The following is a 24,364-nucleotide window of genomic DNA, read 5'->3' on the forward strand; positions in this document are numbered from 1 at the left end:
TCCGATCCCCGGCGGCGCGTGAGCACTAGCGCAACAAGCTGTCGGCGCCGAGGGAGGAGGAGTTGAAAACGGAGGCCCTACCCTACCCTACCCATGCGTTCGTTCTACTACTAGCTTCGGATGATCGGATCCGTGTCGGCGAGTCTGAAGCCGCCGCCACGCTGCGCTGCAGTATTTGGTTCTTCGGTCGCTTGGTTTGGCAGGTGCGCAGCGAATCAAGCAGTCCACATGAACGAAGAAAAAAAGATGCCGAATAAGAAGTAGCATGGTCATAACTGATTCTGTTCGGTTGGCCGTAGCTGATTCAGTGGTGTTGATTTGTTGTTAACAAAATACGGTTGACTGGCTGATAGCTGATGACTGATGTTGATTTCGTATAATAGAAAAGTACTGTTGGCTGGTTGGCTAATAAACCAGCACAGAGTGCTTTCCATGGATTCTAAGCTCTGAACGAAAACGTGGAACAGTCCACGCCGCAGTCAGTGTTTTCTTCTTCTCCCGAACTCTGTGTGCAGCAGAACTACAGATGACGAACTGGAAACGATATCAGACCTTGATTTCAAATGAAAGGGAAAAGGACAGAGAATACGAAGGAAAAGAAAAACTTTGGTGGTGTTTGGAAAAGGACGGTGCGTGGTGGCCCATAACATAAAGGCCACCAACCGAACGGGCCTCCATTGCTAGTCTAAACCCTAGCAGGGCCAACCGGCAACCCCACCTCCGGCGTTTGTTTTTTTATATATTTTTCAAAATCGTTTTTTACATAAATATATTTTCGGTTTCACAATTTACAGGTTTATACCCCTACCGCCCGGCAAGGGCCGGCAGGGGGGCCTACCGCCCGTCTGCTGGGCGGGCGGCCCTCTGCCGCCCCGCAGACGGGCGGTAGGGGCCTATATGTAATTAAAATTTGTGTTTTATCGCATAGAGGCCCCTACCGCCCGGCAGGGGGCGGCAGCCTCCCCCAATATAAAAGCCGAGGTCCCACCCCCACACCTGCATTTGCAGCAAACAACATCCATAGAAGGAAAAAAGAGAGACGTGGGGTGAGGGAGGGAGTTTTAACAGCGAAGTCCTGCCGGATTCCGCACTTGTGATCTGCAAGTAAGTTACGTATGAATCCATTAATATTATAAAGCAATTTAATTTAATTAATGCTATAGTATTAAAATTTCAGTTCAGTATTAAAATTTAAGTTTATTACAGACTTGTTTCTAAATGAATTATAAATTTAAATAGAATTAAGTTTTGGATAGTGAAATATAGTATTAAACTTGTTTCTAAATATTGCAGCATAAGGCAATGGCTGCCTCCAATTTTGGAGGATTTTCATGGACCGAAGAAAAATCTAGTATAATACTTGAGATCATGACACATCTTGTAATCAGTAAGAAGTTGGATGTATTAGCAGATGTTACGATAGAGATGGTGTTGTCAAAATTAGTTCAGTTTAAAGATTTCACATTATTTCGAGGTATTACAACGCAAGATGTAAAGGAACACCTGCTAGAACGTCGGAAGATATACATGAGGGTGTGTGAACTAACGAATCATCCTAATGTTATTAGATTCTTACAAAGTACTTGTAAGATATGGATGCGGTCAGAGGTGTATGAGATGCACATTAAGGTAACTCTTATTCAGTTTTAATCACGTCCGTCATTTGTAATCCATATTTACGAAATAGTAAAATTATTGTGTAATTATATGCTAGGATTACCCCGAGGACACGGAGTTGATTAACAAATCAATACCAAATTTCCGTAAATTGGTATGTATCTTCGGTGGAGTTATGCCGCAAACTAGACGAAGGAGATGGAAAAGATCTTCGGGTGATAGTTCTTGGCCTCTGCAAGAACAGATGACCGGAGATTCGTCAAGTCATGCTGCACCACCTCAAGCACCAACTTGTGTTAACTGGGATGACGATATGGATGACTTCATGCCCCCAAATCATGGCCTTCAACACATGATGTTTCTCCCCCTGTACACGAACCTAGAACCAGAAAAGAGAGAAAGGGAAAGGCAAGAGGTTCGTCAAGTAATGCTACACCACCTCAAGCAACAACTTGTGTTAACTGGGATGACGATATGGATGACTTCATGCCCCCAAAACCATGGCCTCCAACACATGATGTTTGTCCCCCAGTATATGAATCTAAAACCAGAAAAGAGAGAAAGGGAAAGTCGAGAGGTTCGTCAAGTCATGCTACACCACCTGCAGCACCACCATCTGTAAACTGGGATGACGACCTAGACGATTTCATGACATGATCTATAACATATGATGTTCATCGGTTTTAGATTGTGATGTAAATTGTGACGGGACGGCAGACCTCCTGTACCTTTAATTACAATACTTATATGTTTGCTATAATGATTATATTTATTTATGAATCCTGAACCTCGTGTGGCTCTATGATACAATACCACATAAGATACAATGAACGAAATATAAATAGAACGCTAAACAAAATACCACATGACATATTATATTGAAGGTTTCATTCGTTGCAACCAAATTCGAGAGAAATACGCACTGCCAAATAATTAAACAAGACATCTAGACATAGTATATACATAATATACTTAGTTTCGTACACACAAATACATTACAAATGGTTACGTGCACAACTAGATGCGGCGAATTCTTGTAGGTGGAGCCGATCCATCCGTCGGATTCCCGGAAGGTCCAGCCTCGGCAGCAGCAGTGGGTACTGAAAGCTGTGGGCACTTCTTGTAAGTGTGACCGTCTGCTCCACACAAGTTGCAATGTTTTTTCTTCTTTCCAACCTCAGACTCGTCCATTCCATTCTGGATACGACACGTCTGCTGTCGGCCTATGTCCCTCTTCATAGCTGGATCTGGGATGAGCATTGGATGAGAATTTTTTGAGTGAATGGTCCTAGAATACCGATGCCGTATATCTCATGACACAAAGTCTGTACAGCGGCTTCCTTTGTGAAATAGTTAGAAACATACGACGCGGCATCTAACCCAGATACAGAACAAGCCGCGATGACATGGGAGCATAGTAAGTGATGCACATTTGGCTTCTGGCATCTGCAGAACACTCTCCCGTCAATGGTTATCAAAACTTCTTGAACTACCCTTTGTCTGCGGACACCCAGTCCGATCCTGTCCCTGCATGATACCTCAAACCTTTGCTCTTTTGTGCCCATCGATATAACTGAGTGAAATCGAGCCTTTTCCATCTTTTTTTTCCATGTACTTATTGACCCTTCCAAAAAACGCACTCCTAGATCATGAAGTAAGGAAGCGACTGATGTGTACCGCTCCCTAAAATACCTTACACATCCATACATGATGAACTCAACAATGCCAACAAGAGGAAATCCACGAACACGACGCATTAACATATTGTAACACTCGGCATGGTTGGTCGTCTCGATCCCGTAACGCCTCCCATCTGTGTCATACAGAAGTGACCACTTCTCTTTAGGTGCACCATCAATCCACTGTGTAAATGGTTTGGCATCTCGAACTAATGAATATGTAGAACGTCTCCTGTTGGATGATGAGGCCTGACTCTTAAGAAATTCGGCGCTCATGTCATCAATTATACCCCACAAAGCATCGAATTTCCTCTGCTGATTCTGAGTGCACAATCGCTTGAACAAATTCATCATATCCTTATTCTTGAACCGCTCATAAAAGTTAGCAGCCATATGCCTCACACACCACCTACTGACAACATCTGGCCATATAGGAGGTGAAAATAGACTACCTTCTTGGAGCTGCCTTATAGCTGCAAGTAGACATACATGCCTATCACTGATAAGGCAAATATTAGGCTTTCCAGCAACAACGTGATTCTTCAGACGTTCAAGAAACCAGTACCAGCTTTCTGTGTTCTCATTCTCAACAAAGGCAAAGACGATGGGAACTATCTGCTTGTTGCAATCAATTTCGATCACCGTCAATATTGTTCCCTTATATTTCCCTGTTAGAAAAGTGTCGTCAATACACAGAAGAAAGTAAATGAAGGCCCTCACACATGCATCAATGCAGAAGAAAGCTCGTAGCACAATGCTTGGCCCCCCTGACAAGCTCGTTACACTGTATGTATCAGAAGCACTTCCAGGATTTCTGTGCACAATTGCTTCAAACATACAAGGTAGATTGTCATATGAAGCCTCATAAGTGCCAAACCGCATCTCAAACACTTTTTGTTTAGCCCGCCAAGCCTTTGCATAGTTGATCACATACTGGAAATTCTGTTCAATGTCCCTAATTATCAATGTAGGCTCGTAATCCATTTTGTCAAGAATCACCCCATACATCTTTTTTGTCACGAAAGTAGATGTGATATTACGGTGATGTCCCACAACACCTGTCAATCTACAAGTATGTGGTGTAATAATTGAACATTCCCAGTGTGTTTTGAACTTCCCCTTGTAGGCATGCACTCGCCATGTACAGTCTCTATCTGCACACCTCACCTTGTATTCTTTGCTGCTAGACTTCAACACTCTGAATTTCTTCCTCAGAGATATAGCCCAGACCTTCACAGCATCCTTCACATCTTTAATGGTACAATACTTTGCCCCTTGTATGACCTCATTCACTCTGTATTCAAACTCCGGTCATCTAAAATCGTGTACCACTGGATTCCCAAAACCCTCTTCACGCCATTCACCTAGAACTGGGAAGCACTCATCGTTCTCATCGTCCGATGAGTCCCCACATTGCTCCATTATTTGTGCATTCTGGTCTTCTTTTTCCATGTCCTCCACAATTCCAGGTATTCGCTCGCCTTCATCTACTAAACCTTGTGGTTCTGGTTCTGGTTCTGTAGCTTGTACGTTCTCTTCTTCTTTATACTCTTCCAACTCTTCATTACAGTCATATGTTGTATGTGTTGATCCTTCAACTAAATCATCGATCTTCTGGTGAATCTGAATTACCATTGCGAGAGGCCACCCTCTTTGAAGAGCTACGTGCATGTAATGTTTCCATTCTTCCGTACTACTTATAAGTGTCAACTCCCAGAAATCCCCATTTATTTCACAGGAAGTCACGGTATGAACCGTAAGAAAATGAGTCTTTGGATTCACATTGAACTTTCCGTGAAGCCATTTGCGTATGGAACCAAAACTCCTCTCTAGGGGTTTATCTAGACTGCACTGTCTTCGTTCCAATGCTGATAGATTTACTCCATAGGAATCACTAGTAATTCTATAAAAATCACCGTAATGAACTTGAAACGCCACCTTACTCGACATATCTGGCCATCCAAAGACTTAATTTTAATTAAACCAGTTTCTAAAACTATGGTAGGGCTTCAATTATAACTACTAATCCGAACCCTAAGTGGTTACAATTATAAAAAAACACTAATTATAGAATTAAAAATACAAAAAATTTAGAATGACAAAGTTGAGAAATATTGGTTACCCGCTGTTCGGATCCAAAATCCGGCAGGGCTTCGCTGTTGCAACTCCCTCCCTCACTCCACGTCTCTCATTTTCCCCTCTATGGATGTTTGCTGCAAATGCAGGTGGGGGGACCTCGGCTTTTATATTGGGGGGAGCCTGCCGCCCCCCTGCCGGGCGGTAGGGGCCTCCATGCGATAAAACACAAATTTTAATTATATATAAGCCCCTACCGCCCGGCAGGGGGGCGACAGGGTGCGGGTATAAATCTGTAAATTGTGAAACCGAAAATATATTTATGTAAAAAACGATTTTGAAAAATAAAAAAAATAAAAAAAACGCCCTCCGACAAGGAAGGATGGACGCGCGACAGGACGGGGGAATATATACGGGCCGGGATTGGACCGGCCGGTGCTGGTGACTCCTCCATTACCGATCGGCTCTGCTCTTGAGCGGCAGAGAAGAGTCGTCGTACGAGCATGCTGATGCTTGGTGGCACCCGGCGGCCAGCGGCAGCTCGGCATTCAGTGACGATCCACTAGCTCTTGTGCTGGCGACAAATTAATTAACTGGACAAGAAATGCTCGGAGGAAGAGGAAGCCCTAAATTGCTCGTGCTGCGTTTAGTTTCCAATTTTTTTTATACAGTACTCATCACATCGATTTTTCGAACATATACATAAAGCATTAAATGCAGTTGAAAAAAATAACTAATTACATAGTCTAACTGATTCCTACGAGATGAATCTAATGATATTAATCCATAATTGGATATTAATTATCAAGTAACAACAAAACATACTACAATACTCGAACCCAAACTTTTTAACCGACTAAACACCCTCACAGGATCTGCTAGATTCAGAAACCCGAAAGCTACACATCTCTCGGCTCTCGCGCCCGGATTGCCGGGTAGCATAGCATTGGATTTCTTTTTACAAGGACTACATTGGATTGGGTTGGATGGTGCCAGTGTCAGCACTACTGTGGGCAGCGAATGGGCATGCATGTGGAGTGAGACTGTGAGAGAGACGTTGAGAGGCCGGCCGGGGGAGTGTCGGTGGGTTCGGCGCCTCCGAAAGCGACTCCGAGATCGTGCATGGGAGGAGGAGGAGGAGGAGGAGGAGGAGCTAGCAGGTGGAGGTCCTCCCATGCCAACCCAACCAGCAGCGACTTGGCTGTTGGCTCCATTCCATCCCGTGCCGCGCGCTTTGTATAATTAGCAAGTTAGCTAATCCCAAAAGTAATCCGCCGGTTCGCGCAGCGACAATGCCGCGCCACCTAACCCACCTCCCCCTTTCGTTCTCCTCCTTATCCACACGGCCGAACCAAACAGACGGAGAGGGGAGAGATGGAGGGAGGGAGAAAACACCGTCAGCTTTGTTTCGAAGCAACGCGCCGAGGCGGAGGGAGGAAGACGATCATCGTGGCAGCGTGTTTTTTTTGGTCGTGTTTGCCCACCGTACTTCTTTCTTTCCTTTTTTTTTCCCTGAAGAAATACTGCTTTCTTTTCTGGCATACAGATACAGTGCAGTGCGGTACTCTCTCGTACGGAGCGATCGGCTGTCGGAGCCTTGACCCCTGAGGCCCTGAATTTCACGCGCATACTATCCCTGACGCTGATCGACTGTGCCCCCGTGTGCCATGGCGAAAAGAGGAGCAGCAGCGAGGACGCACTCCTGCCTGTTGTCCATAAACACACGCACCTACAATCTGTACTGCTAAAAAGCTTTCAAAAAAACCTGTACTGCAAAAAAAAACATTGCGAAGCTTTTCGCGAAAGCGACAGAAGGTTTTGATCGACAAGACGCGGAAACTACAGCCAAGTCTTGAGATCAATGAGCCGGCCGGTAAATTTCTGCAGCAGTGGAAGTGTCAAGGGGCAAGAGTGGACCGGGACTGCAATTTTGTTTTTTTTACCCTGGTCGTCTCAAACTGTCCCGCGTCATTTTCAAGTCGATGTCAGTCCGGTGCCTTACTATAAATTAGTGGATTAGGAAGGGTCTTTTCATCATTTGCGCAAGGAAAACAAAGATTGGATCCATTTTCTTAGTCGCTATTTATGGGCGTGGGCTCTTATAACTATTCGCTCTTGCTACGCTTCGTGTGACAAGTTGCTTCTGCGGTTCTACCCGAATGGCAACCATTGCACATAGGGAGGGTAAATCGTGGGGCTGCCTGCTATTTATTTAGAATGCAGGGACTTGATTAATATATGACTATATGAGTAGAATATAGGCCAGGATGGTCGATAGTACTAACCACTAAGACAACATGCAAATAGCCACACTAAGATAGTTGGCGAATGGGAGATCATGACCTCCATTTACATATAAAAACACCAGAATTCTCCCAACAAGAAATTATTTTTTTGACGGGAAAGACCAAGAGATCATCAATCAAATTGTACGAGATAAGTGACTATAACTATTAAGTATTTTGATAATATTTGAAGCTACATTGAACCTTGCCAAGTCACACTCGAGTCCACCAAACAGTGTCACCAAACACCTCACCGAACAATACACCAAACGCAGAAATTACTAATCTTATTAGACACGTGGACACAATCACATTAATATTCCAAATCCAATGGACCCTGATGGAATGCCCTGATCACCCCTGAAAAAACTAACAATTGCACATCTGCCCCCCAGCCACCACCAACCCGAAACGCCCCATACAACAATATCTTCGGTATAGAACTCCCGTCTCCGTCTCCGGTGAGCAGGAGAGGGGAGGGAGGAGAGGAGGGCCAAGAACGCAGCAGCTCAAGCAGCCGCGGAGCCAAAGCTCACCCGATCCAGCCACAGCTTGCCTCTTAGGTCCCCGCGCCATTGCCAGTTCTGTTCTCAGATTCACGAGCTCGTCTCCCAGATCCAGCTTCTGCCTGCCCGAATTCTGTTTCCTGGGAGTAAAGAGGTAGTTTTGACAAGGAAAGGCCGCCTCTTGGATGCTTCCTGGTGTTCTTGCTGCACTTGCTCGATCGAAATGTGATCTTTGTGTTGCGCAGGTGCTGGTCGGCGGCGTGGTTCGGTGGTTCTGGTTCTCCTCCTCTGCTTGGTTTCCTGGTTCAGCGGTGGAGATGGGGGTGGCGGGGGAGAAGTTCCAGCTGGGGACGGTAGGGGCGCTCAGCCTCTCGGTCGTGTCCTCGGTCTCCATCGTCATCTGCAACAAGGCCCTCATGAGCTCCCTCGGCTTCAACTTTGGTATGAGATCCAATCTTGCCTGTGATGCTTAGCTCCTTGCTAGTCAACTACTGCTTGGTTCATGGATGCTTCCGGGTTTTTTTGTGCTCTTTGCTGAGATGCGAGGTCAAGATTTAGTGCAGGCATGGTTTGTGAGCAGTGGGGATGGGAATTGCTGCTACACAGCGTATATGTGGCGTGAATTGTCATGGGAGTGCGAGGCTTGGTTTTGTGAGAGATTTCACAATTTCAGTAAGAGAAAATTGACTTGTGCGTCGAGGGGAATATCTGATATGAATGTTTGCTCTTCTGAGTTGGAATAGTGTTTCAAAAAATGGATGAGCAACTTAAATGATAGAGCTAAGGCGAATTATTGGAATAGGTAATGCTGCAGAAGAGGAGCTAGAGTCAGCTTAACTGATACCAAATGTTCTCTTTACTCTTTCAGTAGTTAAACATATCATACTTTCGCAATTGATTACACATACATATGTTCTGTTTGATTTTTTTATTGGAATTCAATCACATTGAAGTACATGGATACCTTGTATCAGCACGTGTTGCGAAATGATAGTTCGTATATACAGATAATAATAGTGAATATGGTAGGTTTTACTCCAAATGCTAATCAACTGTGGTATTTGTTTTGCAGCCACAACTTTGACAAGCTGGCATCTCCTGGTTACGTTCTGCTCTCTCCATGTGGCATTATGTATGAAGCTCTTTGAGCATAAACCTTTTGATGCAAGGACTGTCATGGGTTTTGGAGTGCTCAATGGCATCTCAATTGGACTTCTCAACTTGAGTTTGGGTTTCAACTCTGTTGGTTTCTATCAGGTATACATTACTTTTTCTTTCTTCTATTTTTAAATTTTTATTAATCTATATCTAAAAGTTAATTCAGTAGATTGGCACTGTTTTCCTTATCTGGAAAGCCATGGTTGCTTGTGTATAAACTACATAACTGTTAAGTGTTAACTGGGTATTTTACCTGATGTACTGTCATCGGTACTGGTACATCATGCCGGGGCAAAAAGAACATCTTAGGAACATATTTTCAGTTTGATGACATAAGTTTCACTCCATCTTGCATATTTATCACTCCACTGAGCTAATCATGAAACAATATTCATGTTCAGATGACAAAGCTGGCTATTATTCCCTGTACTGTTATATTGGAGACCCTTTTCTTCAGGAAGAAATTTAGGTTTGTATGTAACATGTCATGTGCTTTATGTAGCTTGAAAAATGTATCTTCTGATCTTTTTACTGGCTTTACTCTGCAGTCGGAATATCAAGCTCTCCCTTAGCGTGCTCCTTGTTGGTGTTTGTGTCGCAACAGTTACTGATCTGCAACTCAACGCAGTGGGATCTATACTGTCCCTGCTGGCAATCATCACAACCTGTATTGCTCAAATTGTATCCTTTCATTGTGTCATCAGATCATCCGCAAACAGCAAACTGACCATAAATCTTACAACATGTTTTGAGGTTGTTAATATTACATAAAAGGCAAAGTGCTAATATCAAACCAGAGAAGCTACTTCTTCCTCTACTGTATTATTTAGTACCAATGACCAGATGTGTCTTGTTCGCATTATCATTTCGATGCTTGTAAGAACAACTTTGTGCCATACTATGGTAGCTTCCATCTACTCATCGCTCATTGGTAAATTTATTTTTATGTGGTGATATTTATATTTCCAGCATTTTCTCGGAAAAAAGGGGCTATCAGCACTAAAGCACCCTTTAATTTGATCATTAAAGTGTTCTATGATGTATAACTTGAGACCTTAACAAGCTATCAGATGACAAATACAATACAGAAGAAGTTCAAGGTTTCTTCAACCCAGCTTCTGTACCAATCATGCCCGTACCAAGCATTGACCTTGTTCCTTATCGGTCCATTCCTTGATGGATTTTTGACTAACAAAAATGTCTTTGCTTTTGATTACACAACTCAAGTCCTGGTAAGCATAAACTAATTAGCCTTGGCAATTTAAGTTAATTTTTGTTACTTCATCTGATTCGAGGTTTTCTTCTATCGTCTTTGCAGTTTTTCATTGTGTTGTCATGCCTGATTTCAGTCTCAGTAAACTTCAGCACCTTCCTTGTGATTGGGAAGACATCTCCTGTAACCTACCAAGTTCTTGGGCATCTGAAAACATGCTTGGTTCTCACCTTCGGCTATGTTCTGCTTCATGATCCGTTTAGCTGGAGAAATATACTTGGAATCCTAATTGCTGTGATTGGTATGGTTTTGTATTCCTACTTCTGCACTAGAGAGACTCAGCAAAAACCTGCAGAAGTCTCTCCGCAAGTCATTCAGGTATGTTCTCCATTGTTAGCTGAATTCCATGGATAGTATCATGTTTGGAGCAGATAGCATTTTGTGGAACTCAAAACTGAATATCTTTTAATCTGGTGACTTAAGGATTAACATGAGCCCCTTAGCACTAGTTTGAATACTGTCTGATGAAGCTTTGTGAATCTTTATTCTTTGTTCGATTAATCTTTTGTCAGATTCTTTTTCATTTGCAGAATTTTTAACTGCTACCTATTCTTGTGGCAGGTGAAGGAGAGTGAGTCAAACCCGTTGATCTCAGACTCTTTAAGCACTGCTGAAAACGGGGGCAGCACCACAGACGATGAACCCCTGAAGGTACCAATGTGGAGCTCAAAGTACTCGAGGGCGTGAAGAATGAAAATTGCTCTTTTGTTAGCGTATGGTATTATATAGAATTCAGCTTAGTAGGCAGATACTAGGGTTGGAAGGCAACCCTGTTCCTGTTCCATTTTTGGCCTTCTTTTTTTTCTCTGGCTTATATTATATGCGTTGTTAGTAAATGGATCTCACTCGTGAGAGGATACTACTGTTTCCTCTGCTCCAGACGATTGATCTGCCTGAAAGCTAGACATGAGAGCTAGCTGCACAGGAGATTTCTGTTGTATTTTCTTATGTTCTGAATGCGCCACGTGCAGTAACTTTGTAGCTGGACATGAAACAACACGTAGTTTTCATTCTTTTGTACTACCAAAGAGTTGGGTTTAGCTGAAAGTTCCTTTAAATTGATTTTTGCTGAGACTCATAGATGCTTAACATTTGTTTTCTGTGGAAGTTTATCTTGCGGTTGAGACGCCAAAATGTATACATAGATCCCACCGCTGTTTTTTTTTTGAAGCCTCTCATCTGGTTACGGCGGTAATATCTATTCATACATGTACTTACATCCACCCTACACACGCACGCTTCATGTACATCACACATGTACACACAAACCTACAATTACACTCAGATACAAATCTTGAGATCACCGGAATCTTTTGACTCCGGCGACGGCACGTCACATTTCTATTGTGGCTCCACGCGTGAGAGGTAAACACTTGGAAATCATCCAAACAAAACTGCACAACAGAGAACACTGTTCCCGGTGGGAAAATCACGCTCGAACCGTAACCGGCGGCCTCCACACCCGGAGGTCACGCCCACCCGAGCTACGCTCGGCCCCCCCGCGGCCCCGCCGCTGCATTTGCTTTCCCCAGTGTTCCACCACGATGGATTGGAGGAAGGAATCGAGGCCCATTTCCTTTCTTATCAGTATGCAGAAAACTGGGCCTGCTTTGGCCCATATGAGGTATGATGGCCCATTTTCTTTCTTCTGAGGAAATAAAAACGGGCCTGTTTTGGCCCAAGAGACGTACCCAGCCCTACAGCGATGGCGGGAAGAGGGGTAAGAAACGGCGGGAAGCGCCGCCACCAATGGCGGGAAACCCCCAGCCATTTAACACCCCACCCCTCTCCTCTCTTCCCCTCGCCTGCCCACCTCCCCGCAATTGCTCCCCACTTCCAAGTCCAAAACCCCAACGCGAGAGAAGAAGAGAGAGGGAGGAGATGGTGGGGCCGCAGTACGACCTCGTCGGGAATCCACTGGGCGCAGTGCGCGCCACCTTCGAGCGGACAGCGGCCGCCGCCACCGCGGAGTCCGGAGGAAGCGATCCAGTGGCAGCGTTCCGGGGCAAGGACTGGGGTGCCTGCGAGCTCTTCCGCTCCTTTCTGTTCGAGGAAGACGGACTCGACAAGGTGAAAGATCAATCCTTGTTCTCTCTGTTCCTTATTTATGCGTGTTTGTGTTTTTGTTCCTTTATTACACAGGTTTACTTAATATGAATCTGTTGGTGATTCAAGATATCAGATAGACTATTCCCGTAAATTGCATTGTCTTTGATTAATCGTGTCGATCATTTGCATATATAAAAAATGTTTGATGAGTTTTGAGTGATGATTATAAAAATGATTTGCGATTTATGATTTTTTTACTAGATTTACTGTTGTTGGTGCAATTAAGTGTTTTAGGAACCTATGCTCTCACTTCTCATGTCATCGTTGGAGAAGGGGCTCCTTTCTGCTGCACACATATATGTGTCTAATTGAGGCTTCTAATGGCTGATGTCAAGGAAAAAATATTTGCAGGTTCCGGTGCTGAATGCTTCAAATCTTGGACTGATCAAACCAAACACCCTTGTACGGTACCGGGGAATGGTTCAGGATATGCTTGGGAATGAGTACTACATTGGTGCATTCAAGGTACTTGACTGAGTCTCATAAACTCTTGTTAAAGCTGCCATTTGTGCTTCTTATGCTTATTATAACGTGTCATCTGTGTAGGATGGGTCAACTTGGAGGACAAACAAGTTCACTGATTTCTCACCGTTCTCAATGCCACATCCTTGTGATTCCCATCTTTGGGAGCGCCATCTCTTCCATTGTCTGCCTGTATGTCACTTATTCCAGGGCATAGCTTTTCATTCTGTAACCCTAAAAGTTCCCTGTTTAAATGACCAGCAGATGGGAATCGAATTCATCTGGATTTGTAATTGGTTTATTGCAGGCGCCTGGACAAAATTCTTGGACACTAGAATCTTCACCAGGACCTGATGTGCGCAGGTTGTCAAGCTACTTGGCACCTGAATTAAGAGAGAAAAGGAAGAGAGAGGGAGATAATGATGACATGGATGTATGTTTTGTACATGGTTCCTGCAAATAAAAACACAGTTATTATTCCTAATACACACTATTGACATATAATGTCTTTCTTCCATCAGGTTTCAGAAAATGGGCATGAAGGATCTCCTTTGCTCTGCAAGAAACCGGTGAGAGTTGTCAATAATTTGCTTTCAGTTTCACTAGGGCAAATACTAAATGATTGTTTTTGACTAAGGAAGCATTTCATAATTGCTTTCTTATATGTCATGTGCACGCACCAGAATCCCATAAATGTTTGATGTATGTTTAGTGTTTGTGAGCTTCATCTCAGTGTTTCCCTATGTATATGTCATCCTGGTCTGTTTCCACTCTGAAGATAGAAGGGTATCCTAATAAGATAGGATGGCTGATAACCTGATTGATTCATGAATATCTACTTGAACTTCTTAGTTTCTTTCTACCTTATGGAAAAAATAAATTATCTGGCTATTAATCTGATTTGACCTCCTTCTCTTCTTTGCAGAAGGAAGATGGTGTTCATGTCTCATCCAGTTCAACTGAAGTGGCAGATGGTGTGCCAGAGATGAATGGGGGCGATCACCATATACCTGGGAGCTCCTTTTCATGTCTAGTGAAGGTGAAGACGTAGAAATTTTGAAAGTAAAATAAACATAAAAAGATACATTTCTTTTTATTCAGTTTTGTGTTATTTATGGTTGACACATTCATTTGTTCGTTGCAGGTCTATGACATGCCTGATAGTCAGGTGAAGCTAAATGATGTTATTGAGTTCTTTGGTGTATATACATTTGATCCAGAACTTGCTACTCCTAGTGATAACTCAGATGACATAATGTTAGACCTCATAGAAGATGTAACAGTTCAATTGCCTCCGAGCAAGGTATGCATATTACATAGTGCCTGATTTCATGTATAACTGGGGAAAAATGTTGGTTTGATCAGTTGCTCCAGTTTTTTGCCTTAACTTTTGATTCCTTCAAATGATTGTATAGGTGCCCCGTCTTCATTGTTTGGTATGGAGAAAGTTATCACCTCATGATTTTATTTCAAGGCCTCCTGTTGTTGAGGTAGATATCACCTGGATTTGCTAGTTTCACCTGCTTTTATCCGCTGGCTAATAGGGCTGATTCTGTTCTTTGTTTTGGTCATGCAGCCTTCACCTAGCATATTAAAAGGCATTCGACAATCTTTGCTCTCACATCTTACTCTGGTGTTAGGAAATGATGAACTTGCAGCCCAGTGCTTGCTGTTGCATCTTCTATCCAGAGTATGTTGTCTCACTAATCAACTTCTCTACTAAAAGTCTGGATTGAATCTAAGAGTTAAACCACTGCACTTTCCTTCTTAAATTGATTCTTGCAAAGGCAAATTCACATTCAATAATCTTTTGCTCCTTAATCTCCATGCAGCTTCGCAATAGGGTGGATGTGGTTACTGTTGGCAGACTCTCGTTGAATTTCACTGGCTTTAACAGGGAAAGTGCCTCCATATTTGGGAATCAACTGTATTCTTTGATCCAGAAATTGGTGCCATATTCACAAGCCATCCCTATGTCAATTGAGTATCTGAACACTGCCACACTTCAACCTAGAAAGGACAACAAGTCAGGAAGGTATGTGATGTCTAGCCCTATCAACGGTATATAACTACTGGGATATTATATGTGATTTATTATATATGGGTTTATAAAGAATTAACTGGTACTTCCCCTAATATTTGTTGTAGGTTGGTCACAGGAGTTCTGCAGCTACCTCAAGGCTCTCACCTGACCTTTGACGAGACTCTCTTACAGTCAGGATCACTAACATCTAAAGGTGTGGAAAATACCATGCTGCTCAAGAATTTAATGGAGTCACAGAAGGTAATAATCCTTACAATATTGATTCCGAATCCACCAGGACCACTGTCATTGCTGGCTATAGGTTAAGGTGAATTGATTATCAACATGTAAGTTTCTTTGAATTTATTTGCAGGTCGACTATGATACATGTAAGTTTCTTTGAATTTATTTGCAGGTCGACTATGATTTTGAGTACTACAAGCTGGACATGGCAACTGATGTGCAGCTACTTACTCTCTCTGAGGGAAAATCAAACATCCTTCCTTCAGACTTGGTAGTGCCTTTTCGTCCATCCTCCGTTCCCACGATTAATGAAGGTTCTGAGGAACTTGAGAGTTGGAGATGGTATTTGGCCACAGTTAGATCTCTTCCTCAGTCCACTGAACCTGAGACTTACCAGGTAAAGCACCCCTTCACCCTCTATCTAGCAATTCATTGATCTTCAAACCTTTGAACATGTTTGCAATAGATACATATTCTGAACTTCCAAATTAAGCCATTTTTCATGACATGGTTAATGAGTTGCATGTATGCACATCTTATTGCAGATGATTCAAGATGAAATGGTCAGTGCCATGCGCGATGATAGGAGCTTGGGCTGTTCTGAACTTAGCAGGTCTGTGTTCATGCTGCAGTTGAAAATGCTAGTCTTACAGTTTAGCAGGGAATCTTATGACTCGATGAACTGACTTCACTTCCTCTGATCTGCAGATGGCTAACAATGGCACAAATAATAGCCTCAAGCTTCGCCGAGAAGAGTCTTTCTTTGGAGCACTGGCAGATGGTGAAGGAACTTGAGAGGCTTAGAAAGCAAAGATTGCAATGAGATGTCGCCATGTTAGCATTTGTTTTTACACTACTTGCTGAGGTGGTATGCTGTTGTGTATAGTACTAGGTTGTGTGAATCAAAACTTGGATTTAGGGATTTCTATAACAAGTATGATCCTATGCAAACTATGTGATGAGTTATTCTCAAGTTCGTGCCATGCAGTCTCTTGATCAAATTTGAAGTTCTCTGGGAACTGACATGTCACTGCCGGATCTGTAATTTTAAGTTCAGAACTATCGGAACTGTAATTCTAAATTGATCTTATTGGACTACCTAACATAATGGAGATTTTGAATTAAATCAAACCTGTCTTTAACTCTACAAGACATTAAATGCATTCTAGTTTGGTATTTTGGTTTCATAAGTGAAGAATGCAATCACTGATCATTTCTAATCACAAACCTTATTAAGGTCAGTGCAGTGGACCTTTTCTGAATATTAAATCTCATGTTTAATATATCAAACAAACTAATGTTTTCGTTGTCACTTGTCGAGTAACCTTTTCCCGACAAAATACAGAACAGTTAACAGAAACACTGAATTAAATCTCGGTAGTTACAAACAATAGATGATACATTCAATGCGATCATCCCTTACAACTTCTCAATCCGATGCTTGAGATGGTTGCAGGTGCTCGGTTGCAATATAGTTTACAGATCAGTGGACAAGTCTCCAAATTTACACCAAAGTTTCGACATGAATTTTCACCGTGTTCCGAATAGAGAAGAGCTCCAATAGTCATCTGACTTTCATCTTTTCTCTCCAATTTGATGTCCTAGATAGATAAACCTTATTCTGATTCAGATCTTTACAGAGTGGCAGATAGAGGCATGCCTTCCATTGATAATTGTGTTCCTGTTTTGCATGCATGTATTGCAGTGCAGACATCAGTCGTCTCGAGGAACTTCTGGCCCTTGACCAGAATCAGCGGGATATACTTGAGGACCAGATGCTTGCACTGGACGGATGAAATCATGGAAGGAAGATTGTTATGAAAAAGAACAGAGGAATAGAGCTAGCTCTAGTGTTTGCAAACTGACACAAATGTCATAATTCAAAGAAGAAAACCCTTGCTTTGTAATGCCATTAAAATGATAGAAAGCTGTAAGGTGCAGGGAATAACCTAATTACAGAAACAATTCTGTCGGTATTGAATAGAAAGTAATCGAGAAGATGATACTGCTAAGATATTTGAACTTCGTACATGCTTAGGCACAACGGAGAAAACAGAAAAATACAGCAGCAATTGTAGTGCTTATTTGGTTCAAGGTTTGTCAATTATCACTGATTGTTGTTGTCTGATACCAATTAATAAAGATTGATGCACTCATATTCAATATAACCAAGTTTTTTTTCTAACTCAGCTCACCTGTTGTTCATAGTTCTGTGCCTTGCTGCATGGTTTGAGGAGTAGGTCAATTACCTCAAGCTGCAAGATTACGGCAAACATAGAAAGGCATTACATTCTGTACAATGTACAAAGCAGTAAAATACATAGAATGTTGGTGACAGGGAGTAAAAACACAGCTAGTACCTGTGTGTTCGGGTCTTTAAGCATGACAAGAGCTTCAACAAGAACATGGTGGCATAAACCGCAAGTACCCTCCTGGGTGGGTAGGCTAATCTTCATTCCATTCTTGCAGAGGTGAACTGATTCACAAAACTTTTCAGGGGTAATCATTGAAACCTCCAAGAAGAAAAGGGGTACATAGTAGTCGACCAACGTGATGCACTGCAACAGAGTTAATCATCAGCACACTGATAGATTTAACACAACTAAAAAATGTGCTACCCAAAGCAGGAGTCACAAGTTATCCATACCTGCTGTTTGAGAGGAGCAAGGCTTGCACATTCATGGTGTAGAATGCTAAGAATCTCTATCTGAGTTTCGTTTTGTTTGAGGTAGAGCAATGCCTCAGTTGAGTAACGCTCACATAATTGACACAGCTTCCCAATGGCTGCAGTTAGTCCGGGTCCCTTGGCTGCAGCAGGCAAGCTATCCTGAGCTGAATTCAACACAGCAGAAGGGACTGATCAAAAGGGCAACCCTTCTGAAGCTTGAATTTCTATAAGAGAATAGCAGCTAAGCTGAAGCTATGATGAGTGTAATTGATGGCTTAGGCATAATAGTTTTCTTTAAGGAATCACTGAATTACTACAAATGCAAATACGAACTTGTTAATTGAAGACATGATTTTAGAGGTGTAAATTGGTGACCCTTAGTTGCACCTCCAACCCTCTTTAGTTCAAATATTTGTACTACTTCAAAGTAAGATCCCATTTTAAAAAAACTAGTACAAATATTTAAACTAAAATGGGGTTGGAGGTGCACCTAAGGGTCACTAATTTGCACAATTTAGATAAACTAGCTAGTTATGACCACCACTAGCTCTGATATCTGAAGGAGAAGTGTACACTGCAGGATTGAGAAACACCATTGCTATCGAACAAATAAAAAGTCAATAGAAGAAAATAATTAAAATGAAAACTTACCCAAGATATTAAACTCTCTGCTCCCTGCAACCTCGTTTGATAAGGCTATAGCCAGTGCAAGCACAAAACGCTAGTCCCGTTATTGAACGCATCGTACCTGCTTATTGCCACTTGGTCAGTTTACAGAAACTTAGAAACACAACTAAAGAATGTTATCCTAGTGAAATCAGTTGAAGTAGTTGATAGATGCAGAAAAACTGGGTAACTCAAGCTTCTCTCAAAAGACAGGAATCCTAAAATAAAACCCTAGGCTTCTCCCACTAAATCAGTAAAAGGTTTCGGATTCAGCCAGCCCATCGTAACGGAAGAACTCGGCTCGCTTCAAGCTGTAGCTATTTCGCAGAGTTAGGTAACTTGGGAGCAGAAGCATGGGCATCCCTCTCCGAGCAGAGCGCCAAATTCACCAGATTCAGCTCGCACCCTTCCAGCAAAGCTACTACCCCGGCAAAGCATTACGATCCGTTTGTTCCCTACTCCTTTTTCTCCCCACGTAGCTTTCCATTCCGACGAATCGGAGGTCCACGGATTCAAGAACAGGGGTCGAATTGGACAAAGCAGAAGAAGGCCGACAGGCGGTAGCAAAGAAGAAGCTAGCATGTATGAGAGATTCAAGATGCGGCTCACCTCGTTGAGTTGGGCTCTCCTCTCCTCTACTGCCCCGTTCTTGGAATTGGAATGGGATGGAGGAGGAGGAGAGCAGCAGCTTGGGGCCTCCTGTGCTTATTACTAGTAATTTTTTTGTTTTTAAAGGTTCCAAAGATTAGATTAGGAGGATGCATCAGCATGTGAGATTAGTTTAGTGGGTGGGTACTGGGAAGACTTTGCTTCTGCTGTGGCTAGGTGGAGCAAGAAAGAGATAATCTTCTCTTACAAGGTAAGGTTGAACTCGCTGCAAGAAAGGAAAAGAAAAGATGAGGTGAAAAGGACAGTAGTGCAGGAAAATATACAGTACTCGAAATTTCTTCTAGTTACTTTTTCAAAAAAAAAAATCTTCTAGTTTAAAAACTTCTTATTCCTTTTTCTTTTGGGTAATGGATTTCTCTATTGAATTAATACTCCTGAAGCATTGACTTGTTCGATAATGAAAAGCATCTCGTTTTTTCCTTTTGTGTCATCGTTACTTGTCTCTGCTGGAGTGCTGGGGCTGTTGCAAGGCAGAGTTTAATAATACAGGACTGCAGTTTGCACTGTAAAGGGATTTTTTTTTGGCTCTTAACAATCCCATCTGCATTTGAAGATGCCAGTTCTTTTATTGTTTTTTGCTCATTAGTTTAGACTGCCAACAAGGAATATTCCTTCATTAGATGATAGAGATCAGTATCATTTGCGTATTGACAGGACCCAGCAGAAGAATACTGACGGGCCACCAAATTAAGGCAAAACAAAAGAGATGAGAAGGCATGTAGGGCAAAAACAAAAATAGAAATTGTGAATAGAAAATAAACCCATAAATATATTTGTACGAGGGAAAAAAATTACGTCGACAGCAGGGTTCGAACCTGCGCGGGCGTAGCCCAACAGATTTCAAGTCTGTCTCCTTAACCACTCGGACATATCGACTCTCGGTTCTAGGCCTTCCAATTAAAATAAATAAACCTATTACATGAGCAAAGGTATTTTGGGCCTTGGCAGACCGAAGAAAGGTCTTGTGGAGATCCATGGGCCAGCACTCGATAGAGCGGGCCAGGAAACAGAATAGCGACGGCCCACAAAAATGCAAAGCCCATCTCAGGCAGCGCGCCTGCCCGGCCTGCCGGGTGCTGGGCTACGGGCTAGCTACCGTGTGCCGTCTCTGTCTCTACTGCTGCGCGTAGCTTGCGGCGAGTGAAGGTGGCGTACAATACGAACACGGTACGAGTACGAGGTCGTGAGAGGCAGCAGCGTTAATGCACTAGTGGTAGGTGGCTACGTGTGGCGCTGTAGCCTGTAGCTGTATCCGCTTCCGATTCCGATCCAATCTCAGGAGATGAGAGGAACCGGCCGCGTCGGATGGGACGGCCTGCGGCCGGCAGGCGCGCGGCAGCTACGGTATCCATGTCACCCACTGTCCGCAGCTACTCCCTCCCTCGTAGCTAGGCAACAGCCCTCCAACTCCAACCGCCGCCGGCGCCCCGGCCCGGGCGCCCGGGCTTCCTTCCTCTCCCCCCGAGAGGATAACTGGAGTCGGTTTCGCCATTCATGGCGCCGCCCGGCCGGCAGCAGGAATGCAGGATGGCGGCACGGCACGGCACCGCCCTATCCTATCCATCCGAGCTCGCCGCCGGCTGCCCCCTGCACGCGGCAGGAGAAGACACGGTACGCCACAGTTCCGGCACTGCATCGTTCGTCTCAGACGAACCAACTCACTGTGGCCTTGATGCGTGCTAGAATCCTACCGCTAGGAGAGAATTTTTTCGCACGAAGGACTGAATAAAGTCTATTTAAAAAAAAAATAGGAATGGGTGTAACTTTTCGTGACGAATTTAATGATGGTAATTAATCGATGATTTGCTACAGTGATGCTACAGTAACCATCATTCGGTGTTGCTAGCGCCGGGTTCTGAAGTTGGTTTCATAAACTGACTTTATTTGACACCGTAATAAGCGGTCAAAATATCACTATTCACACGCTACAAAACCAAACAGGACATGTGTAAACTTGATGCGTTCTGGTGGTGTGCACTCCAACGCTCGGGGCACGTGCCGGGGTCCTTGGATTTGCGGCTGGATCGAGTTGATCTTTAACGTGTGGGCGACCTCGATTGGCAATCGGCCATTTCCATGAACTCACTTCTCGAAGCCCTTCGCCGAGACTGCATCGAGGAGGGCGAAGAAGCGAGAGGCCTGCATCACGACTCGGCCGCGGCGTCTGGATGCGCACGCCGACGCAGGACCCGGAGCTCGCGCTAACCTAGGATACGATTCCAGGAGTAGTTTTTTTTTTTTGGAAATTTGGCGTAATCAACCTGCATATTTATTAGAGCCAGGCTGATGAACTGAACAATACTATCAGATTCCTAGTTTTTTTTCTGAACATATAACAGATTCCTAGGCTGTGTTTAGATCATTTAGCCAAAAAAATTTACAAGAGAATTTTGTTAATTTAGAGTATTAAATAAAATTTATTTATAAAACTTTTTACACGAATGGATGGTAAATCGTGAGATGAATCTAAAAGCATAATTAACATTTATGGGCATAAAATTTTGGAATATAAACATTCGAAGAAGTAAACAACCGTTACATGCATGCGTCAGTACTCCGTTCAATCAATCCATAGGACAGGCCTAGATTGCAGACCACTGAGGCCCTGTTTAGATTCATAAAGGCAAAATATAAAATTTTTGTAAATCGCTTGCATGGTGTCGGTATTCTGTAGCAGGGATACCCACTCTTACCGCAGCAAACCAGAACCCACATAGTTATCCGTAACTACGCGTAAGGACGGAGTAGCCAGGCCCCTCCGGTCAGGCTCTTCCCTCACCAGGCCAACGGCCCCGGACTCGTTCCCCGCCTGGGGATGGGTCCGGAGACGCCACGTGTCTCTAAGGAAGGGAAGCTCCGAGCTGACAGCAGAGGCCTCGGACCCCCATAGGGGTCCGGGACCTCCTGCGCCGTCCGGACCCCCTTACCGTGCGGGGGTCCGGAGCCGCCACGTGTCCCGGAGGCACGGGCGCGGGCTCGTGCGCGAGTCCTCCGCAAGGGGGACTCGTCCACCCACCGCATTTAATGCGGATGGTTGACCCATGCTCTGCCGCCGCAGCACGCGGGACAGCCTTTGTCAGGCCCCGCTGTGCACCGCGTATTACCAAGGTGCACAGTGCAGCCGCCTGTGCCGCGCCCGCGCAGAGCCCGTCAGCCGCATTAAATGGATACGACGGCACGGCACTATTCCATCATACCGCCTACGCCGCTCTCTACACAGCCGTTCAGCTACGTGGCAGGCGACGCCGCTGGTTACGACGGGCGCCGTTCCGACAAGACAGCGCCTAGACATGCTGAACGGGAGACTCCAAGAGCAGGCAAAGATATCCAGAGAAAGATCTCCTTTGCCTGCAACGCCATAATGATGAACAGTACTATATTTTATACCGCATCACTGGGCCCACTTGTCGGGGTCCCGGCAGCCATGTACGCGCCTCCCTTGAGATATAAAAGGGAGGCACTCGCTGTGTACAGGACAGGCCGGACGGACACAAGCTCTCGCAGCTCTCACACTCTCGTGGGGAGGCAATACAACACACAGTAGACGTAGCGTATTACGCTCCGGCGGCCCGAACCACTCTAAATCTTGCTGTGTTCATCGTGTTCTTGAGTGAGATCGTTCTGGGACTGGCTAACCCCCGAGTACACACCCTCTGGGCTAGGGCGGGTGCCTTCCGCCACCCGGCCTTGGTTGCAGCTCCACGACACATGGTATATTAAATGTAGTCAAAAAATAACTCGCATTACACAAATGGACTGTAAATCGCGAGACGAATCTAATGAGCCTAATTAGAACGTGATTAGATACAAAATTGCTGCAGTAAATATAATCTAATGATGGATTAATTAGGTTCATTAGATTCGTCTCGTAGTTTACAGACGAAATCTGTAATTAGTTTTATGATTAGTCTACACTTAATACTTTCAATGTTAAAGATTTCCTTCCAAAAATCCAAAAATACAAAATGCAAAGTGATCTAAACAAGGCCGGGCTGAATTTAGTTCCCAAAAAAATTTGCGCAGTACCCGTCACCTCGAATTTTTAGACACATGCATGGAGCATTAAATGCCGTTAAAAAAATAACTAATTACATAGTTTAACTGATTCCTAAAAGATGAATCTAATAATGCTAATTAATCTATAATTAAATATTAATTATTAAATAACAATGAAATGTGCTACAGTAGCCAAATACAAACTCCGACTAAACACCCCCGGACCAGCCAAACCCAACGTCCCCGAAAGCTGCAGAGCTTTGACAATTACTGTATCAATGCAATGGCACGTAAAACTTCGAATAAAAATAAAAATTTACCGTCCTGGACTCCTGGTGGCGTCGTCCTCGGTGGAGCCGAGCCGGCCCCTGCCCAGCCAGCGACGGCATTCAAAGCCTGCAGGCCGTTTGGTGACGAGTCCAGCCACCTTCGTACCACACCCAAAACTCGGACTCGGCAGGGTTCTGGCGCTGTTTTGTTTTGTTTGTAACATGAGTAGCTCAAATTTTGATTAATAATTACTGGTATTAAATGAAGTCAGTTTGTAAAACTAAAGTCATGTTTAGATCCGATCCCGTAAACTCCGTAAATGTAAAAAAAACATCACATCAAATGTTTCGACACATACATGGAGTACTGGATGAAGTCTATTTATAAAACTTTTTGTATGGATGGGTTGTAAATCGCGAGACGAATCTAATGAGCCTACTTAATCCATGATTTGCAACAGTGATGCTACAGTAACCATCCGCTAATTATTAATTAATTATGGATTAATTAGCATCATTAGATTCGCCTCGCGATTTACAACCCATCTGTGCAAAAAATTTTATAAATAGACTTCATTTAGTACTTCAAATTAGTAAGATTACTTTGAAAAAAAATTTGCAACAGAACTAAACACGGCCTAACTTCACAACCTATGCGCTACTTC

General features: G+C 43.6%; 3 protein-coding genes and 1 non-coding gene across 8 annotated transcripts; 2 read left to right on the forward strand and 2 right to left on the reverse strand.

Moving 5' to 3' along the window:
- Nucleotides 1-8,050: 8,050 nt before the first annotated feature.
- Nucleotides 8,051-11,656, forward strand: LOC120673585 (UDP-xylose transporter 3-like). 3 transcript variants are annotated; one of them, XM_039954494.1, is made up of 8 exons: nucleotides 8,051-8,317; nucleotides 8,409-8,604; nucleotides 9,236-9,420; nucleotides 9,723-9,790; nucleotides 9,870-10,002; nucleotides 10,392-10,553; nucleotides 10,640-10,912; nucleotides 11,156-11,656. In XM_039954494.1, the coding sequence occupies exons 2-8, from the start codon at nucleotides 8,481-8,483 to the stop codon at nucleotides 11,279-11,281; spliced, it is 1,071 nt and encodes a 356-aa protein (XP_039810428.1). In that variant the 5' UTR covers nucleotides 8,051-8,317; nucleotides 8,409-8,480; the 3' UTR covers nucleotides 11,282-11,656. The 3 variants fall into 3 exon arrangements, with proteins under 3 accessions (XP_039810428.1, XP_039810429.1, XP_039810430.1); XM_039954495.1 differs by having other exon boundaries at nucleotides 8,074-8,331; XM_039954496.1 differs by lacking the exons at nucleotides 8,051-8,317; nucleotides 8,409-8,604 and adding an exon at nucleotides 8,804-8,965.
- A 728-nt stretch (nucleotides 11,657-12,384) lies between these two features.
- LOC120673662 (mini-chromosome maintenance complex-binding protein-like) lies at nucleotides 12,385-16,414 on the forward strand. 3 transcript variants are annotated; one of them, XM_039954612.1, is made up of 14 exons: nucleotides 12,385-12,664; nucleotides 13,055-13,168; nucleotides 13,250-13,357; nucleotides 13,473-13,598; nucleotides 13,687-13,734; nucleotides 14,091-14,204; nucleotides 14,310-14,468; nucleotides 14,581-14,655; nucleotides 14,742-14,855; nucleotides 14,998-15,200; nucleotides 15,314-15,449; nucleotides 15,604-15,828; nucleotides 15,977-16,044; nucleotides 16,140-16,414. In XM_039954612.1, the coding sequence occupies exons 1-14, from the start codon at nucleotides 12,476-12,478 to the stop codon at nucleotides 16,252-16,254; spliced, it is 1,794 nt and encodes a 597-aa protein (XP_039810546.1). In that variant the 5' UTR covers nucleotides 12,385-12,475; the 3' UTR covers nucleotides 16,255-16,414. The 3 variants fall into 3 exon arrangements, with proteins under 3 accessions (XP_039810546.1, XP_039810547.1, XP_039810548.1); XM_039954613.1 differs by lacking the exon at nucleotides 14,742-14,855; XM_039954614.1 differs by lacking the exons at nucleotides 15,977-16,044; nucleotides 16,140-16,414 and having other exon boundaries at nucleotides 15,314-15,516; nucleotides 15,604-15,747.
- A 367-nt stretch (nucleotides 16,415-16,781) lies between these two features.
- On the reverse strand, nucleotides 16,782-20,477 carry LOC120674470 (proactivator polypeptide-like 1). Its single transcript, XM_039955649.1, has 6 exons — nucleotides 20,385-20,477; nucleotides 18,751-18,820; nucleotides 18,079-18,263; nucleotides 17,792-17,989; nucleotides 17,627-17,686; nucleotides 16,782-17,215 (listed from the first exon to the last, which is right to left on the reverse strand). The coding sequence occupies exons 1-6, from the start codon at nucleotides 20,475-20,477 to the stop codon at nucleotides 17,066-17,068; spliced, it is 756 nt and encodes a 251-aa protein (XP_039811583.1). The 3' UTR covers nucleotides 16,782-17,065.
- Nucleotides 20,229-20,310, reverse strand: TRNAS-UGA. Its single transcript has one exon. It is a non-coding gene; the product is annotated as a tRNA-Ser (tRNA).
- Nucleotides 20,478-24,364: the final 3,887 nt, after the last annotated feature.

The sequence above is a fragment of the Panicum virgatum genome, chromosome 5N, assembly GCF_016808335.1.
Source record: "Panicum virgatum strain AP13 chromosome 5N, P.virgatum_v5, whole genome shotgun sequence".
Lineage (NCBI taxonomy): Eukaryota > Viridiplantae > Streptophyta > Magnoliopsida > Poales > Poaceae > Panicum > Panicum virgatum.

What these genes read in the sequence shown, in the direction of transcription:
- LOC120673662 (XM_039954612.1), top strand. Translation starts at nt 12,476, where the DNA reads ATGGTGGGGCCGCAGTACGACCTCGTCGGGAATCCACTGGGCGCAGTG. An exon ending in AGGAAGACGGACTCGACAAG is followed by an intron (nt 12,665 to 13,054) that starts GTGAAAGATCAA and finishes AAATATTTGCAG; the next exon opens with GTTCCGGTGCTGAATGCTTC. An exon ending in ATTTAATGGAGTCACAGAAG is followed by an intron (nt 15,450 to 15,603) that starts GTAATAATCCTT and finishes ATTTATTTGCAG; the next exon opens with GTCGACTATGATTTTGAGTA.
- LOC120673585 (XM_039954494.1), top strand. Translation starts at nt 8,481, where the DNA reads ATGGGGGTGGCGGGGGAGAAGTTCCAGCTGGGGACGGTAGGGGCGCTC. An exon ending in CTCCCTCGGCTTCAACTTTG is followed by an intron (nt 8,605 to 9,235) that starts GTATGAGATCCA and finishes TTTGTTTTGCAG; the next exon opens with CCACAACTTTGACAAGCTGG. An exon ending in TCTCTCCGCAAGTCATTCAG is followed by an intron (nt 10,913 to 11,155) that starts GTATGTTCTCCA and finishes TTCTTGTGGCAG; the next exon opens with GTGAAGGAGAGTGAGTCAAA.
- LOC120674470 (XM_039955649.1), bottom strand. Translation starts at nt 20,477, where the DNA reads ATGGGCTTTGCATTTTTGTGGGCCGTCGCTATTCTGTTTCCTGGCCCG. An exon ending in TTAAAGACCCGAACACACAG is followed by an intron (nt 17,687 to 17,791) that starts GTACTAGCTGTG and finishes GTAATCTTGCAG; the next exon opens with CTTGAGGTAATTGACCTACT. An exon ending in CACAGAACTATGAACAACAG is followed by an intron (nt 17,216 to 17,626) that starts GTGAGCTGAGTT and finishes TCATCCGTCCAG; the next exon opens with TGCAAGCATCTGGTCCTCAA.